The sequence below is a fragment of the Aythya marila genome (genome assembly GCF_965140915.1).
Source record: "Aythya marila genome assembly, chromosome: 3".
Lineage (NCBI taxonomy): Eukaryota > Metazoa > Chordata > Aves > Anseriformes > Anatidae > Aythya > Aythya marila.
In genome coordinates this window covers 30,041,030-30,060,577 of record NC_139044.1, presented here as the reverse complement: position 1 = coordinate 30,060,577, position 19,548 = coordinate 30,041,030, and the positions used below count along the sequence as shown (strand labels likewise).

Here is a 19,548-nt window from a genome sequence, read left to right as displayed (position 1 = left end):
AGAGACATCAGCCAGGCCTTTTATTTTTTTTTAATTGTACCCCCTTCTTCTGCATTGTGCTTTTCAAGCAACTGAGCTGGCTTTTTTCCTCCCTTAAAAATAAAAGGAAGGAAAACCTGACGTGACAGCTCAAGTTCGAAATCTGAAGCTTAAAACCAAACCGTATCTACACTATTACAGTTGGGATGGAAGATAGCAATGGCTTCACTGAAATTTGGTCGCTTGGGTGGTAAAAGTTAGAAGAAAAAAAAACACCGCTTCCCTTGCCACCTGGGCCAATACTAGACTACCAACTTAATCGATGATTGTTCTGTCTCTATAGATTAAAAAAATAGTGCCTGTCTGAGAAGAATCAGTCCCAAAGCTTCACCTTAACACAATGGCAAGGTTAAGGGACAAACCCTGCCCCTCTTGAATTCCTTTATATTGCTCTGACAGCATGAAAGGGGAAGCATGACTCCCCAGTGCAGGAGTGGCACGGACCAGGCCGCCATCAGGCAAGTCCCCTGCACAAACCTGAGAAACACACGTGCTGGGAGAGAGGGCGGGATGGCAGGACGGGTGGGAACGCTCTGCCCACAGGCGGCTGTAGAAACTGCTATGCAGACTGCACCAAAAGTTTTGTGCAAAGCTCAGTGTATCCTAACAGGGAAACCAAGCTTCAGAGTAATCAACTCAGATGCATACAAAATGTGGTAGAAGTTAGATTAAGGGCAACCAGAAAAGGAAGGGTGGGTTCAAGACCCAAACCTGCCCACAAGCACGTACTTCTGCAGCTGCTGCTGACTTTACTGCCAGTTCAGTGACTGCAAGGAGCTGCTAGCCCCAGAATTCTAAAATGTTACGGGTTTCTAACAGCTTAGAAGACATCTGCTCACCTATTTCCTTACCTGAACAACAGAAGGAAGAAAAAATAATACTCATCTACATACACAAAAAAAAAAATGTTAGGAGAGAAAGGAGCTACCCCAAGGTCTCCTACTACCTTTGCAGTTCAAGCCTGTATCAGTATTTTAAAAAGTATTTTAAACCAAGCTCCAGTTAAGCAGCTTGGCACACCAGGGATACATACAGCCATCCAGCACCTTCCAGCAGCACAGATCAGTTGTTCCCGCACAAAAGATTTCATTTTTTTCCCATTTTTAAACAGGATGGGGGGAAGAAAAAAAAAAAAAAAAAAAAACTCTTCTATCTGCTTATCATCCAAGGCTTCAAACCTCCTTGAAATACGAAGAATTTTGTTACACTATCCTCCTAAGGAATCGTTTCAAAGATCATTGCTGCTTCCTCTCAATTGTGCCACAAAGTCCCGTAAGTGGCTGGGAATCCATCAAGCAAAACATCTGCAAAAAAAACTGAATTAGAAGTTGGTTTTGGATTCTTCTTTCAGCTCAGAACAACAAAGCTGAGCACAGTGAAGAGAATAGGAGGGGCTGCAGGTAAAGATTGGAAGGCAGAGCCCTTTCTCTTACAGTCCAGCTGCCCTGGCAGAAGCAACAGGTAATTTTGTCACACCTAGGTTTAGAACAGAATTAAGGTATAAGCTAGCAGGCTACAAACTAGTCCTGATGCAAATCCAGGGAACCTTAAAAAAAAATTAGAAAAATACTATAAAAATTTTCAATTTAGTTATTGAAAAACAACAGAAGAAAGCTGCATGTATTTTTCCACATCCTTCTGCTAGAAACTTTTTCCAGAGTGAAAGGATATGCTACATCAAGTCTCGCGCTCTCTCTGCACTGCTTGTGTGGTTTTAAGGCCAAATGCCTTTGGTGTGCATCTACAACATGTGCCAGCCTTGCACAACAGCACACTGTTGGGGCTTATTGCTCTGTTTTAACAGACAAAATAAAGGACTAGCACAGCTTTGATTGTCGTCTCTTTAGATTGTCAGTCAGCATTTCAAGAGGAATGTAAGAAGTTACAGGATTTTCTTTTTTTTTTTTTTTTTTTTTTTTTTTGGTATCTGGAAAAAGTTCAGTTAGGGCAAAGACAGACATACATAACTGTCTTAACAGCAGCAAATTACTCCTTCATCTCTGAAGCCATATTCAACCCTAAAACACGTTCTGCTATTAGCCAAGGTATTCTGCACTGATTTCCTTACACGACGTCTTTTCACAATGCAGTCTAAGAAATGGGAGATGTATCTAAGTAACAGAAAACAGTCCTCTATGGCCTACTAAATAGGGATTAGGAAACCATTACAAAATTCTTACTGTGTAGGCTACAAAAAAAAAAAAAAAAAGGAAAAACACGCAAACCATTCAATCTGTACACATTCCACTTCGGTAATGGCTCTGTAGCCATACAACTTGGTGTAATGTTACCCAACGGGGCTTATCTCACTGTCCAGTAACTACTCAGAGTTTAAGTCAGAGATGGAGTAAAGCTTGTTGGGTGACAGTCTATCCCCAAGTCAATGCAGGATCCTCTGAGATTTTGTACACTGCGCTGTGTGTACAACATTCAGAAAGAGTGACAGTTGTTCCAAAACTTATCTTCAGTTTCTGTCTGGAGTGTTCATCTGTGCTGGAATTTAGCAAAACGAATAAATCAAGGGTCTTCTTCCATGTCATCTGGGTTAGGAGCCATAATAAAATGCTGGGGGTACTCAAGGTTGTGTTCATACGCATGTTCTTTCCAGCGTGCATCATCACTCTCATGGGTAATGTAACGCTCTCCGATGCGTGTTTCAAATTCTCTGAGGTCAAGCCAAGTCTGATAATCCTAAGGAATAAAAGATTCAAAGAAGCAGTTTAAGAAACAGAAGTCCTATTTTCCCAAAGATAAAAGTACAGAGACTAACTGCAGAATTTAATGTAAATAACCACAAGATACAGCCAACAGGATCTGTTTAAATAAAAAGAACACGTCAAAAAAGAGTTCAAAAAGAAATAGGCTAGTGTCCAAGGCCGTAATACTAGAAATTCTGAAAACTCTTTGTAGCAAGACAAATACGTGAGTTTTAAACTAAAACTAATGGTATACATACACATACATCAAGTAACAATATTTCCAGTACAGTTTGTACTCAACATTAATTAGATTTCCCCCTTAATATCTTTTTAAATTGTGTAATGTATTTTAAGTTATTTAATAAATTCTATTTCAATTCTCTTCTAAAATGACTACAAACTATAGCACACACTAGCTTGTGAATTTCCTTCAGCATGGAACAATGCTTTTCTCTATCCCGTTTTCAGTGGGGCTCTGTGCATTTCTCACTGTCTGCATTCAGAGGCAGCAGAAAAATGAAAGTGTCTGTTAGCATCAGGCAGGGAATAAGAAGGAAAGGGGAGGGAGGGCAAGGAAGGGTGAACAGTTTTCCCTGAAAACAAAGCCATTAAGAAATGGGCACAATCCTGGAGCACGGAAAATATTAAGCTAAAACCAGAAATACTCAAGCCTCCGTAGTTGCTTGTTAACAAGCAGTAGTAGAAACAGTTTTGATAAGCACTTTGATAAACACTTTGGATTTAATCCGAAAATCACTATTCAATCATTATAAGCATAGTGATAAAGGCAAATCATTTTACCTGTAACCACGGGTGACTAAGGGATTTGTCAACACTGAAACGTTTCCTCATCTTCACTTGAAGCAAATTGTTTATTAAATCAATGGCTGTCAAAGAGGAACAAAACAATTACATTGTTTATATACTAATCACATCTATCATCATTCACACATTGCAGTGAAAGTGAAGTGTGTGTGTGTGTGTGTCCTACTGAGCTCTTACAACAAATCAAGCTCCCGAATTTGATTTTTACCTTTGTTTATGTTAAACGAGGCCACAAAATAGGAATGGGGTAAACTTTTTTGTTGTTGTCATTTTCCCCACTTTGATGGAAACATTGAAAGCTTTTCCTAAGTGTCTAAACAAAGCTTGAGCATAATCCTATGTTCCAGAATTATGTAGGTACTTCCACTATTTGTATAATGATGTGCCACTTTCACATCTACCTGTGTTAATCATATATACATTAATAACAACAAAATTGGTGTTAGAGAGCTCTGAAGACCAACTTGGTAAACTTCTAGATTGTTCAGAGCTGACATTTAGATCCAGGTTTTGCTTTGCTTACTAATGTACAATACTAAAACTCCAGATTCAACTTCAATTTTTTAGATAAAATATGTTTTAGATATTCACCGAAGACTCATGCAAGATTTAACTTTCCACTGGGATTTCTGAGGGGTTTTGGGCTATTGACCCAACTCCCTAAACATGCTATTAAGTCATTACATCAATTATTCTTGCTAAATCTATTGGCTCCTTCTCTGAAAATGATCTAAAACATGGTATTTGACATTTTATCTTTCAGAAAAAGATGCCAGCTTAAATTTAGCCATTCTGGCATAGCCAGCAAAACCCAAACTATTAATAATTTTTGCACTCCCGTCTCAGTAAAAGTTGTGGTTTAAGTATTTGAATGCATTGTCTACACATAAATACATAACAAAGTTTGTTTCTTTACCTTCACTAGAAATTTCCTTCCAAGGATTTGGTGGGTACATAAATGCTGCATTTTGAATCTGATCATTTATATCCTCATCTTCATTAAATGGGAATGTACCACTAAGGCTCACATAGACAATAACACCAACCGACCACATGTCCAGAGAGCGGTTGTAACCTTTACTCCTGAGCACTTCAGGGGCAAGATACGCAGGTGTCCCCACCACAGAGCGCCTGAAAGATTTTTCACCAATGATACGAGCAAAGCCAAAATCACACAGCTTTACCTGCAAAAGAAGTAGGTTTTAAACTGAGAAATCTCTGGCTGATCTCTGAAGTGTACTTCTACCCCCATCACATCCTCCAAACCCCCAAAGAGAAGTCAGGAAACAATTATTCTTTTAATCTTCACTTACTTGAGGGAATGGCTCTGCTGATGCTAGTAGTACATTTTCTGGTTTTAAATCACAGTGCACAATATTCTTGAAGTGTAAATTCCTCAAAGCAACAAGTATCTTTAAAAAGGAAATAATATTTTCAAAACAGAGCAATGCAATAATTTGTATCAACATAGTATATACGGGTTAATTCTTGAAGACCGTGCAAGTACTATTTTTTCCAATCAATAGGCTGGAACTGAAGTGGAAAAAAATGTGGAACTGATGGTTTTGTGTTGTGGTTTAACCTGCTAAAAATTTTTGATTTTCTTTTAAAATGTATTTTTCCCACCCCTATCTATCTTTCTGAATACCTAGAGTTTTGATGTGCATCTCTGGATACCCACAACCTTAATCCTTAGGATAGAAGAACAAAAAATTAGCATTCAAAATTCTTTCCACATTTATTCAACTGCTGTTAGTACATGGGGCTGTATATCTATCTCTTTCATAACTACACAAAAAATCCTTCTCCAAACTCCATTCTTACATAATTATAGAAGACATATCTAGCCTTTCATCTCCAGGAAAAATGACTGAATACCAACCTGAGTGACCATGAACTTAGTTATTCGTTCTGGAAGTCGACTTTTCTCACTGGAGAGAATCATCTCTAGCATATCACCATGCAGCTTTTCCATCACAACAAAGACCCGTTCTGGGGTTTCAAACATACATTCCAGGTTCACGATCCCAGGGTGATGCAAATTCTAAAATAAAGTAGTAGAGGTACAGAACTAAAATAAAACAGCATTAAATATTCTGAATTACATAGAAATAACATACCACAGATCAAAAAGTAGCTGAGTGGAAAGTTAGAAATTAAAAACAAAATGTCAGAGGCAAGAAATGAGCTTGAAACGTACACATCAGCCCATGAAACGTGCCATCTATCACTACTAAGACTAATTTATTTTAACACTACTTATCTATAATGATTACTTTTTAAAGTTGATACTCTTTGCAGTTTGACTGCAGAACATGCAAAAACACCACTTAGACTAAGTGGCCATTAGCAAAAAGACAAACAAACATTTTCCTGTTGCCTGAAGGACAACATGGAGCCAAAGTACATGGCTTCAGTGGATTCCACATACGCAGTAGATACCAATGCCAAGTTATCAACACTACCAAATGGTCAGGAGTTCCCCCAATAAGAAGATTCTTTCTTACAAAAAGACTCAGAAATCACACATACAGATTTAGACATCAATTTAGAGCACCTAAACACATTACAAAATCTTAGGAATAGCTGATTTGACCTGAACTCCAAAACCATACTAAAATATCTTGGTACCTGGAGAATGGCTACTTCATTACGGAGCTGACTTTCCTGCTTAGTTGGAAACCTCATCTTGTCAATGACCTTGATAGCTACATCTCTTCCAGTCTTCCTGTGCTTTCCTGAACAGAAAGTCAATATCAGACATCAAAAGGCAGAAATAATTCACAGCTATAAAACAGTACAGCAAAAGTTCCTTTCTGGAGAAACAGATCTATTTAGTACAAAAGTACAGTATCACTATATTTGTATTTAAAACTGCAGCTGGCATGTGAATAACTAGGAGTGATCAACCTTGATAGGAGGGCTGTGGATAAATTTAAACTGGCTCTCAGATATACACATTGACGTTAGATGTATTAGTTGGAGGTTTTCCTTGTGTAAGGGACTCATACATTATGACGCGCTACCTAAATGAGAATTTTGCCTCTCTTCTGTGTTTAAAAAGAAGTCTTCAGTGGTTTCAGTAAACACGTTTACGGGCTCCATGTGCACAGAAGTTATACCTAATATTCTGCAGGAACCGCAGGTAATTACGTGCCATGAAGAAGAAAAGGTTAACACCCAGGAGGTGGTCTGTTGTCACCAAAAAGCTCTGGAAGTTTATAGTTTAAATAAAGAGCTGATAATGCTGATAGTATCCCTGCTGCAGCCTGCACCAGCTACATAAGAAGCATCCTGCAATACACAGGATGTTTCAAGGGCTATTTGGGTAGCTGTAAATGCTCACTCAGCTTCCCCATAACTACTAAAACTGTTTCCTCTCACATTCAGATCAGAGAGATTAATGGGAACACATGCTGGAAGACCTTGATAATTTAATACTACACTAATACAGATCAAAGTGAACCTGTGTACCAAGGAAAACGAAAGCAGTTATCTGCACAGTGACACATCTGGAGGCCATTTCAGAAGGGATGATGCACGCAGCTACAGCACAGGGGATTGATTCTGCCATCACAGCTAGAGGCAGGGCTTTGGAGAGCCTGGCGATGCCTTGTCACTGACCCTGACAGGCCTCACCTGCTGCTCTGCAGTCAGTACTGGTGGCCAGCATTTAGGCTGGGCAGAGGAGCTGCTCCTGAAGGCTGCTGCATGGAGCAGCTCCTGTTCCTGCCTTAAAGGCTTAAAATCAGGCTTATCTCCACTGGAGGAAGTGAGGCAGTGATGGAGACATCACTCAAGGACCAGAAGGGTTAACAAGGTTACCAAACAGAAATAGCAGAAATAACATCAGAAAACAAACACAAGGTTGCAAGAGAACATAAAACAAAAACACTAAACTAACAACACACTTAGCCACAGAAGCTAGAAGAACACGAAGAAAGATTTACAGAAAGGCAGCCTGAAAATTCCTTTCCTGATGTCAAACTATCCCAAGTTTCAGGGGAAGTTTAACATCAGTTTTTAACATCAGTTAGAAACTGCCTAGAATTTCTCCCCCCCGCACCCCTGTAAGTATCCATTTTTCAGACCTTTCAAAATGTACTTAAATAGAAAAAGCAGAGGGAAACTATTCTCACAGGAAGAAACACCAGTTGGATACTAGCAGCCTATAATTTTTTGACTTACAGTTTGTAAAAGTGCAATGTTTGTCCAGAAGAGGATGGGGTGAGGGGGAAAACAACAATGGAAGCAACTTAATGTTACCCTTGTATTGCTTTCAATAACAGATTTTGTTATTATTATTTCACTAATTGTATAAAGGTGGGGAGAAGACAAGGCAAAGTTACCAGATACAGTCTCCCCAAACAGCAGCAACAATTAAACGCTGTGGAGAGCCAGAAAAAAATATAAGATTATATTCCCTTGCTCTTTCAGCTTGTGATTGTATCTTAAGAAACTGAGTGTGCATGTCCTATATGTTTTGAGACATCATTAAGTGAAAAAGATTGAATATGATAAAAGCTTTTAAAATATGTATTTACGAATGTCATTTCATTGAATTGTGAAAAATACCAAGCTGAGGTTTATCTAAAATGCAGTTTAGGAAGTATATATGGAGGTAAAAGGAAAACATTAAACTACTGTCTGCATTTATGTACATTCTATTCATAAGAAAAGAAGCATAATTCAATTCACAATATGCTTTAGGAAATCCAAGCTGGGGCGCAGGGGGAACATGGCCTCTCAAGAATGATGTAAACTAGACCCTCAAATTGTACTTCCATCAAACAGTACTAAAGTAATAGAAAAAAAGTATTTAACTACAATATTGGCTCACAGAAAAATCATAGCCACAATATTTCCTGACTAGAAAGACAACATGATAGAAACAGAAAGGTTCCCACTGTTAAATCATTAGTTGCCCTTTTTTATTCCTTTACAGATTTAGTGTTGAGAAAACCACAAACCGTAGAGATGCAATATATGGTATTTATAAAAAAAGAAAAAGAAAAAGAAATAGAGTTCACACAACATATTTCTTATATTTCTTCTTGTCAAGCTTATACACTGTAAACACATTATACGTTGCAATGGAATGTTTTAAATAAAAAAGTGATAAAACTACATAAAGTCTAAAGCTGAGAACTCTTGACAAAGAATCCCTCTATTTTTTCCTGCTGACAAAAATTTGTATAAAATTGTCTGCATAAAGTACTGTGAAAAGCACAAACTAAAATATGTTTTTCTAATTGCTTTCCTCTACTTTTCTCAGATATCTATAAAAATACCAGGTATACTCAACGGCCTCTTGAAATACATGACTTCTTACACGGTATAATACAGTCCACATGGGCTGAATTCAGACTAGAGATTGCTTTGTTTTTAAATGTGGTCAAAACACAAAAATCCCAAACTGATTTTGATGCAACACAGAACTCTAAATAAAAGAAAAAAAATAGTAAGAAATACTATAAATAAAACCTCAAAGACTTAACCACAGTAACCCAAACAAAACTTCTAACAAGCTAAACTTCACCTAAACATTCTAGATACAGCTAGGCAAATATGAAAATTATAAGCAGTCACTCTATCTCAAATAAATGCATAATGGAATCTAATATAATTTACCTCCATATACTATACCAAACTGACCGGAACCCAGCACTTCATCAGCAAATATTTGGTACACAGAGCTGATATCCTAAGGCATGAAAAGAAGAAATCACAAGTTATCAGGCATAATCAAAGCACTCACAAACATATTACTTAGTACTGGCTAAGCTGTTCTTAAGTTTTACATTTAATTACGTAAAGAGTATCATCATTACCCCAAAATAGAGTGGGGAAAAAAGCAGAAACTTTCCTGGAGTGGTTCCACTTAACCACATCATATACAGGGACATATATTAAAACCAACCAGCTGTGCTAGTAGGCAAGTGGATTACTTCCAATTAGGTATCTAATGCAGACTTTTGTAGCTGCAGTACCCTGGGGTGTTGCTTCCTCCTTCAGATAGTATTATCAATTACTTTAAAATAGCCAGGTAAATGAACACCATTATTATTACAATGCATATGACTCACCACATTCTCCTGGACCTGGCAATTTGAAACAGAGATGCTTAGGGATAACTCTTCTGTAATAAAAAGATATAACAAAATAAGAAAAGTTAGGCTTTTGATAGTGAGAAGGAAAAAAAGAAAAAAAAAAGACCTTTATTGACTTCTAACCCAGTCACAGTGAAAGGATTTTTTACTGATGTTTTGCAAAAACATCATACTTGGAAACTCAAATTTCACACATTGATTGGATGAACAACCCTGGGAGTTTAGCTGGGATTAACTGTTCATTTCTGTCATATCAATGATTATAAAAACAGTATGAGTGTGTACAAAATACAGAGCTGGAGAATTGAAAGCAACAGTGATGTGGCAATCGCATCAGAATTCAATGAACTACTAAGAATTCTGGTAGTAATTTAAAAAAATATAAGAGGACCAAGTAGATCCTTTGTAGTCAAATGAATGTGGTTACAGATTTTCTGTAGCTTTAAGAATTGATGTATAAGAAAAGGAAATAAATCAAGCAAAGCAAGTAACAGAAGACTTGATAATTTAGGAAAGCAGTAAAACCCACAATGTAAGCAAAGGATTTCATGGATAAACTACAGAAGCCTTTCAATCCTGGGAATTTCAGAGCACATCTTGAAAGTATACCTTGCAAGTAAAAGCACCAGAAAAAGATGTATAATTTCTTTTCAGCCTACAACGATGTTGACAAAATTTTCATTCCAGAAATAACATTAGGATGCACAGACAAGAAGAGACGCATGAAGGCAGAAAGAATCTTTTTCCTTTGACTTCAAGATAGAGGTCAAGCATTTCAGAAAATGGACACCTACTACTTATAATGCTAATTTTCAAAAATAAAAAAAAAACACTACTTCACATATCAGGTGAATACAGAGTACACTACAGATTTACTAGCACTTTGAAAAGAATATTTATCACCCTAAGAAGAGCATTGTGTTTCAGAACCGCTGTTTCAGAGAACAAAGAAAATGTACCTGATTTTTGTCACCTGTACCTTACCTCAAAGAAGGAATTTACAGACTTAAGAGAGCAACAAATAGTAGTTCTCAAAGGCACTCTGAACACTGCATCTGAAATACCAATTGGAACTACAGCTCTGCATATGTCTAGTGATTACTGCCCTCTATCTGAAGATGGTCAAGTCCGTATTGTAACGACAACACAGAGCACAAGGGAAAACAAAGAAACAAAAAAACACAAAGGCATACTAAAAAGTGACTAAGGACAAATTGCAGCAAAGTTGAAACAAGTCAACTATTAAAAAAAAAAAAAATGAAGATACGGTTTTTGAAACTGTTTAAGAGAACACACTGAACCCTTCTCCACAAATGGCTACAGAACACAAAATACCTTCTTCCTCACATTAGGTACAGATTAACTTACTCCAAGCTAGTTTTTTGAAGTGTTCAAAATGCACACAAGTAAGGACTGAAATGCTGACATCTCTGAAGAAAACAGTAATGCCAGAATTCAGCATGTAATTTATACCATGTAATAGCTTACTGAACTGTTCCTCTGCCTTTAATCTGTCTGCTCCCGTTTCAGCTCAGAAACGTCCTAGAAAGAAACATCCTATCCCAAACACCAGGTAAAGGGTCAGAAAGGATTGTTTCTAATGGGTCAGACTGGAAGAGTATCCTCATTACTAATTGCTTGCTGGCTAGAACATGGTATAAATTGACTATCTCGTGCCTCGTGGACGTTTTGACACTACAAATTGCAACAGTGTTTGCAAGTCTCTCATCAACAGTAAGCTTTAGGTTTTAAAAAACAGGTATGTATGTGTTTGAAAGTAGTACTTCCTTATCAGAAGTGGCATATCACTTAAGTTCATGGCCTGCTTGAGACACCTTCTTGAAAATGTTTCTTCACAATAATTAAATAGAAATACCAGGACTACCATTTCATAGTTTACCACTGCAGACCATGGTTTTCAATAAGTGCCTTTACCTACGATTAGCATTTACATGAACTGAACTGTTGCTGATGCAGAATAATGAGATACCAGAGAGAGGAAAACTAATCCCAGGATCTCCAGAAAAAAAATATACATCACCAAAAGAAGATTAAGGAGTAGGTGGAAGATGAAAGGAAACTAAGGAATGAAAGCATAAATGCCTGTACAGAACGTGCATGGATGTTGTTGCACGGAACAAGATGTCTGAAGAGAAAGAGCACAGTGTATGCTTCATGGAGCCTTGATAATGAATATGATCCTGTGCCAGAGAAAAAGGGTAGCAGGGGCACAATATGAAGATATATTTTTTTTAAAAACTACTACCCACAGCTCAGCATAAGTTCTCTCCATCATTCGCAGTTATCACACTTCAGCACTAACTCCTTTCCTTCTCCTTAGCTACAGACATTTTGCAATTTTATTTTCTAAACATAGGTGACAATATCAAATAGCATCCAATGTATGCATATATATCATCTAAAATAAATATACGTATGGAAGTTTATGTTAGAAATATCTAAACTATAGTCCCTTTTTTACAACCAACAACAACGTGTGAGCTCTCAATGCTCCTGTGATAAAGGTTTTGTAATGTGCATTCATAGGGGAAATCCGATTCTTAACTACTACTTCCTGCTACAACAGGTAAAAGATTTGCCCATATACCCTCCACAAACTTGAACGTCACTTCTTAGAAACTGGTGGAAGATTATGGACCCAATTCAGCAGAGAATTGACAAAAATACTCCATTCTTCGTAAGAACTTTTCTGAAAAGGAATCTGTAATTTACAGCTTCAGAATATGAGTAATAGTGCCTTGTCTGCCTGCTTACTGTGATCTTTTCCTTGTCCTGCAGCAGTGCAAACGCTAGCTTGAGGAGTGACTGGCATCAAAGCCTGACGAATGGCTTTCTCCCAGCCCTGAGCTACGTCAAGTCCAACTCCGGTGGCAGCAAGAACAGGACTGTGATGACTGCTGCCATTGTTTTCGCCAACAAAGTACACCATCGTGTCAGTGATGATCTCAAAACAGTATGGGTTGCTGCCCTGCACCACGTTTGAAAAATCTCGAGGCTGAGTCACCTGGAGAATTTCTGAAAGTGGAATCTCCTGAAGAAAAATATTAAAGATGAAAAAAATGAAAATGCATATAATACTTAAATACACTGATGTTCAGAACTTAAAGTGTTTGCAGACAAATCAAAGCACATGCATGAAAATACCAAAACAAAAAAAAAACAAACAAGCTTTGTAACTGATGTCAAACTGTAGACAACCATCACCCTCCCACAGCTTTCTAAATTCCTGTATACATGCCTAGAGAGACTGTCAGCCCCACCACAGTGCCTTCCATACCATCACCATTCTCTTTATAACCTGCATTTATATTCAGCACGACACACTCCACCCCAACATATGAGCGATGCGCAGCTATGGAGTGACTGTTTCTCTCCCCCTATAGTTTATACAGCTTAGCTAGAGAAGAACATGACAGGGAAAAAAGTGAAACAAGACAACATTAGGAACAGGATGTGGTTATGTAAGCTAGCCAAAAAGCACTGCTTCATGTATCTGAATTATTTTTGGTAAAGATTCTCTTTCGTATAGATCTTAACTTCTTTCAGCTCCTCTACCTTGCCAGCTTAAGATCGAGGCACGAAGCAGTACAGAGAACAGATCTGAAGGAAAAAACGGTTGTAAGTTGACACTAGTTGGAAAAGGACATTCCACATGTATAGGAAGGCGTACAGGTGCACATCACTTGCAAGAGTAGCGAACAAGCAGGTGAACACCAGGCTGGCATTATGGGGTTAAAAGACAGCAGCTGATTCAGATGAAGAGCAAATAAACACAGAGGTAACAACTGGATTTTCTAACAGCAAAGACAAATAACCTAATATTTAAGCAGTAAAAAAGGGGGGCAAAGGGGCAAGTAAAAGGACTAAAAGCAGTGACAGGACGGAGCAACAAGCAAGGAACATATTTTACCAGCTGTGTTTTGAACGCACAGGGCAATACAAGTATCAGGGAGGTCTGAGAAGAAGAGACTGCAGCGGTCAAGATAGGGATGAAAAGGATCTGGGCAAGTTTAGCTGGGCGTACAGAGAAAAGGCTTGATCTTAGAGATGTTATAAGGGAAGAAGCTGCAAGATTTGGACCCCACCTAAGGGTGTAAGACGAGAAAGGGAAAAATCCTGTTTTATACATTTCAAGACATTTTCTGAACATTCCACCACTGAACACATTAATATATTAGCAATATAACATACTCATTGCTAAGCTTCATTTATGCCAGGCTGCAGAGTAAATTTTCCTCTAAATCTTACTTGTAACTTTCAGTTGTACAGTTGGGAATTTCATTTTGGGAACCAGAAAATAAAATATTTAAGCATGCAAACTTTCCCACACTTCTTACAGAATGCAAAAATCCTAGCCTTTAAGTAGACTCACAGCCAAACACATCACCTAGGAATTGTGAAGAAAGCTCAATATGCAAGGCAATTCAGGAGAACAGAACATGTAAAACATCAGAAGAGATATACTCGAGGATTAAAACAGGAGCTGCAAGCAGCTTCAGAGAGTTAGTCTTGGTTCTTCCCACTTACGAGCTTTGGCCAAATTTTGACCTGTCACAGTTTTGATTAAAAAAAGATACGGAAAACTGAGATAATACTTAGTATACTATTCATTGGGACATATTTCAAGTCCATAAAGCACCTGGAGTAAATCAAGTGCAACACAGTTATTACTCATCATTAAGTACCTTGTAATATTTTGTTCCAGATTCATTTTGAAACAGTGTGAGGCATTTGCTGTCCAGTCTCCAGTAATGTCTTTTTCTCTAGAAAATGCACAGTACAAAAAGGAATAAATCACTGACAGGACTTTATTTATCCAATTATTTAAATTAGAAATGCTTTAAACAACTATGATAATCAAGTAAAGTTAATCTACAGTTGCATCTTAGGCTAGACACATGAAAAATACTTTGGAAATGCAGGTTTTTTATGATTATTTTTTAAAACTCAAGAAGAGGCTAGCAGAAATATTTCCACAAACCAGAAAAAATTTAACTTACCTTACTCTGACAGTGGTGACAACAATTGTTACCTCCTGCAGCAAACACCTACCTACACAAGTTTCACTCCAGGCGTATGTACTCACAAAACCTGAATTATTTTCATTCAGTAACAATTACGGGAGCCATGCTTTCTCCTTCCATGCCCTCACAAGATCTCATGTGTTTAAGGACTGAGCAAGCCTAGTAAGTCCTTAATCATTTTGTCAACACAAAATTCTAGAAGGTCAAAAGTGCAGAGTGGCAAGAAAGACAAATTAGAAGACTCAGGTGGACAAAATATCTTGGGGAAAAAAATAAAACAAAAATCAAGACAGACTAAAAGAGCCATTTTTCAGAAGTCTCCACGAACAAGAAATACCTTCTCCACAAAAAAAGCAATATGCTTGATGCACATAACTGTCCAATAATCTTAAGCACAGGAACATTCCTCAAAATAGAAAAGCACGTGAAAGCTAACGTAGCCATATGGATCTAAGTTACTTTGCTTGCACCATGTTCATATAGTTAAAAACATTATTTTCTGGAAGAAAAATCAAAGACCCCTAGCTCTGGCCTACGTTTACAACATTTAGAAACTTAATACCCTCATTAAAACCAAATGCAGAGCTTAAATCATTGTGAAGCTAGGACCACCTGTAGGAGTTCAGCCAAGAAAGCTTGGACATGAAGAGATTTAACCTAACAGAATTCCAAGCCAGCACTGAGTAGAAGCTCGGTGAAAGGATAAGGGTACACCCATCCTTTTGACATACATGTATATGTGGTGTTTTTTTTGAAATGTAAGTCAGGGAAGACCTGTGGAGAAGAGTGTTTATGGAACAGGTTGGTAAGTACTTGGGGATTCAATATATGCTTATACTGCATACTGAGAAAGGAAGGGCTCTGAGCAAGGAAAACCAGAATACAGATGATGATTGGAAACTTCTCCTTATGAAGTGTAAAATACAGTGTTACCCAGGGTCAGCAAGAAGTATAGGGATATTGCTGGTAAAACAAACATCATTGGAACTGATGGAAAGCTAAAATCATATCAGGAATAAGAAATAGGCTAACAGTGCTGAGACCGAAGTGATCAATTAATATATCTGATGTTGCAGTGCTTAATACAAAAGCTTCCTCCCATTAGGAAGTTCTCTCAAATCTTGCTTGGCTGAAGGTACCTAGCTTTGGAACAGAATACTCTATTTCATTTACACCACCTTTTTGTTAGCTATCATCTAGGTGGCAGCCAAATTGACAAATAAAAATTATCAAACTAAGGTAAGGTGTACAATCTGATCATTGAATCCACGGAAAAAATGTACTGACTGTACTGAAAGATGAAATCAGATCTGAATATCACATCTACCCTGAACACTGCTAGAGCTACTCGTCTTCTGTCTACCACCTGGTCCTAATTTGATAGCCAGCTGACAGTAGTGCTTATTTAAGAGTCTGGGCTGAAATATGGTAGATATTTACTTTGATTTGTGATAAATACATCTGTTTATTAGAAAACTGTACTTTCAAGAGTTGGTTTGCAAGGCAGCTTTCGACAGACCACTTGTGGTGGTCTGTCTAGGTGACAACCAAAACAAGTAAAAATACTGCAGTAACCTGAGCTGACTAGTATCACACCCTTAAGCTTGACTGCAACATAACTGAAATAAACCTTGCCTCTCTAAATTCCTGAAGTCTCCTTCTATCAGACTCCTGCATGGAGACAAAGAATACAATGCTGCTTTTCATGAACAGTTTCAACGTGACAAACTGGGTGTCACAAGCTCTGGAAACTTCTCGACTTCATATTTTTCTTTCATCTCCTCAAATGAATAAATTCACTCTCTCCCACCAGACAGCCAGCTATCCTTCCTTATCTTCCTCCTTAATATATAAAAACAAGGAACTTGCCTAAGAAGGTTTAAGAGATCATTACTGGTAGCACTGCAAACCAACATAGTCCTTGTGAAAGATGCTTGCATACCTAAGGATATGCAGCCAAGCCACAGATCTTTATTCCACTGACATGAAGAGAAATAGCAGGCTGAGGGAGGAAACGGTGCTCAATAATACTTCCAAATAGAATTAATGCTAGAGGAATGAAGGGCTTCCATATCTACATATTACATTTACTCAATACCTTGACCACTAGAATATGGTTAACTGTTTAAGTACTCATCATTTTATAACAATTTTCACCTTTTCATGTAATTGAAAAAACTTCCAAACAGAAGGAAGATACAAGTAAACAAATTATTCCAGTTTTGGGAAAGCTGAAATCTTAAAGATGCTATTCATTTGAGACAGTTCAGAGATGCTTCTCTTTCTAAAATGAAAAGTACTTTCTAAAATGAAAATTACTTAATCACCCCACGAAGGATTGTGAATGAACTACAGGTGCACCGGAATTTTTTCTAATGAACACAATTGCTAAATTATGTCAGATGATACCGTAAATCAGTATATCTACATAAATAAAGTACACTGGTTTAGAGAAATAATTTAAGTTAATGTACAAAGAATCAAAATCACTGACCAGATTGTCTCTACTAGTATAGTGGACCATCCATCCTTCCTTCACCATTGTACTGCTCTTCCTCTTTGTATGCTTGATGGACTGTACAACCCTCATGAGAGGAATATTATTGCTTGTTGAGGGACTAAAAAGATAGAACAGTTAGTATTTAAATTAAAATACAACAGTATTGCAATTATAACAGTACTTGAACTATTGGCTAAATGTATAAAACAGGCACCTTCTCTTCCCAACTTTATCTCACTGATAGATGAAATTGATAAGAAATCTGAGCTCCCACTAGCTGTCCAAATGCAAGTATTGCAGTACTTAAGTGGCATTACAGAAAGACAAAAAGAAGCACAGTGGAATAGGGATAACCACAGAAATCATTCTCTCAAAACAATTAACTGGCCACTTGATTCTTAGCCCAACATAAAAGCGATTAACATCAGCATTGTTATTACATTCTCTTGCCTACATCAACTATATTATAACATAATATTACACTAATAAAGTACATTTTCTCTTTATGAAAACAAACAAAAGTGCATTAATTCAAATCATACTAGAAAGTTTTATCAATGTTCATCGATATTAACTTTCCTGCAGACAAGTATATGACAGCCTAAGATGTTGAGAGTCATTAGTTAAACAACAGGTTTTGATAGCATTCAGGGTGGAATACACCACCACATTGCCCACTTAGCACCACAGCTCCTACATGTGGTGCTAGCAGAATGCTTTGCAATCACAGAAAATCATATGATAAATTCCAAACCAAAACATAGGAATGCTTTAAGATGGCACGCAGTTATACGGTAGAAGTGGCTGCCACAAGACGCTGAACATACTGAAAATTTAAATTGCTTCAGATGCAGTTAGAATTACATGGAAAAATCCTACCTAGAGGTGGAACACAAAAAAAAAAGATGCTACTTCCAACTCAGGAAGTCCTTGAGCTATAAATCACTGAAAACTGGAAAGGTATCATTATATGTGCTTCCTGTTCTTATACTCTTCCTTAAATATTTGCTATGAGACACTGGGCTAAAATCACCCTTGTTTGGCCTACTACAACTGCTCTTCAGTTTTTAAGAATGACTTAAAAAAATCAGGATAACACTATTCAGAACAAGAAGTTTCCCAGTGACATGGTAGAATTCACATCACTGGAGGTTTTCAAAATGCGACTGGATAGGGTGCTAGATAATCTCATCTAGGTTCTCTTTCCCCGCCAAAAACATATAAAAGGTTGAACCTGATGATCTTACAAGGTGCCTCCCAACCTGAGCTGTTCTATGATTTTCTGAGAATACAGAAAGTAAAGAGGACAAACCTCAAAGGAACTACTTCTGGTAGTGTTCACAGGCAGACTGGACAGGGCTTTGAGCAACCTGATCTGGGGAAGATGTCTCTAGACCCCCCTAGGCTGAAGTCATGAAGATCTTAGTCATGTCTTAGCCTTAAAATATGACTTAGCCTAAGGCATGCATTTTACCATGCTTTAATAATCTGTCTTATTTCTTGAATAGCAGTCATAGCATGGTACTTTCTCAGTCAGAAAAGACTACATTATTTCAATTTATTTATTTTTCAGATTTACCTGGGACAAGATAACTTTACAAAGCAGTTTCAAGTAAAAAAAAAAAAAAAAAGAAAAGAAAAGAAAAACATTAGGCAGTACAGCTAGACTACTCAGAAATGTTTTATTCAAAGTTTTACTTCAAATATTGAGGAAAGTGCATCCAGAGCACTGAAATCCACTTTATGACTTACCTAATGGTTTTGACAGCTTCTTCATCTTTGTCTGCATCGAGGTCAGATGGATCCATAAAGAAGATTTTGTCCTCTGGAGGAGAGGGCTCCTCAGTATCATCAAGACCCCGGCTACCATCACTGTTCATTTCACTGCTATCAACCTCCATTGGCATGTCCAAATCCTGGCCTGGGCTAGCAGGTTCTAGAAGCAATACAGGATTCAGATATTATTTCAAATATACAATTGAAAAAAAATCATCTTCTCCAGTTCCCATTTATGCAAGTAAACATACTAGTGCAATATGAATATACAAAATCCTCAAGTTTTTGCTAAATGATACAGAATATCCCAACAAACGTTGTCAATTTGCTTTTGCTTAATATCAGGGCAAGAGAAAGCCAACCAAAACAACAGCCATATTGAAAGGGTTTTAGTGAAAATCTTAATGCGTACATCCACATCTCACTAAGTAATTCTGTTCCACAAGCGACTGGTACAAAGTGACCTCTTGATGGCTAGAGACAATCCAGGCAACTAATGCCTATGCAGATCAAATACTTCATCAACAGAAACTCAATTCTACTCTTGCTGCCCT

General features: G+C 37.5%; 1 protein-coding gene across 1 annotated transcript in view; it reads right to left on the bottom strand.

Moving 5' to 3' along the window:
• Window positions 1-100: 100 nt before the first annotated feature.
• The window catches only part of PRKD3 (protein kinase D3), a 39,715-nt gene continuing 20,267 nt past the window's right edge, over window positions 101-19,548 (bottom strand). The window contains exons 8-19 of the mRNA XM_082756281.1: window positions 18,971-19,154; window positions 17,213-17,336; window positions 14,380-14,457; window positions 12,449-12,725; window positions 9,650-9,702; window positions 9,195-9,267; window positions 6,195-6,301; window positions 5,446-5,607; window positions 4,877-4,975; window positions 4,480-4,747; window positions 3,540-3,625; window positions 101-2,730 (exon numbers count right to left, since the gene is read on the bottom strand). Of these exons, the coding sequence (XP_082612407.1) occupies window positions 2,557-2,730; window positions 3,540-3,625; window positions 4,480-4,747; window positions 4,877-4,975; window positions 5,446-5,607; window positions 6,195-6,301; window positions 9,195-9,267; window positions 9,650-9,702; window positions 12,449-12,725; window positions 14,380-14,457; window positions 17,213-17,336; window positions 18,971-19,154 (1,685 nt within the window). The 3' untranslated portion in view covers window positions 101-2,556. The remainder of the gene's footprint in view (window positions 2,731-3,539; window positions 3,626-4,479; window positions 4,748-4,876; window positions 4,976-5,445; window positions 5,608-6,194; window positions 6,302-9,194; window positions 9,268-9,649; window positions 9,703-12,448; window positions 12,726-14,379; window positions 14,458-17,212; window positions 17,337-18,970; window positions 19,155-19,548) is intronic.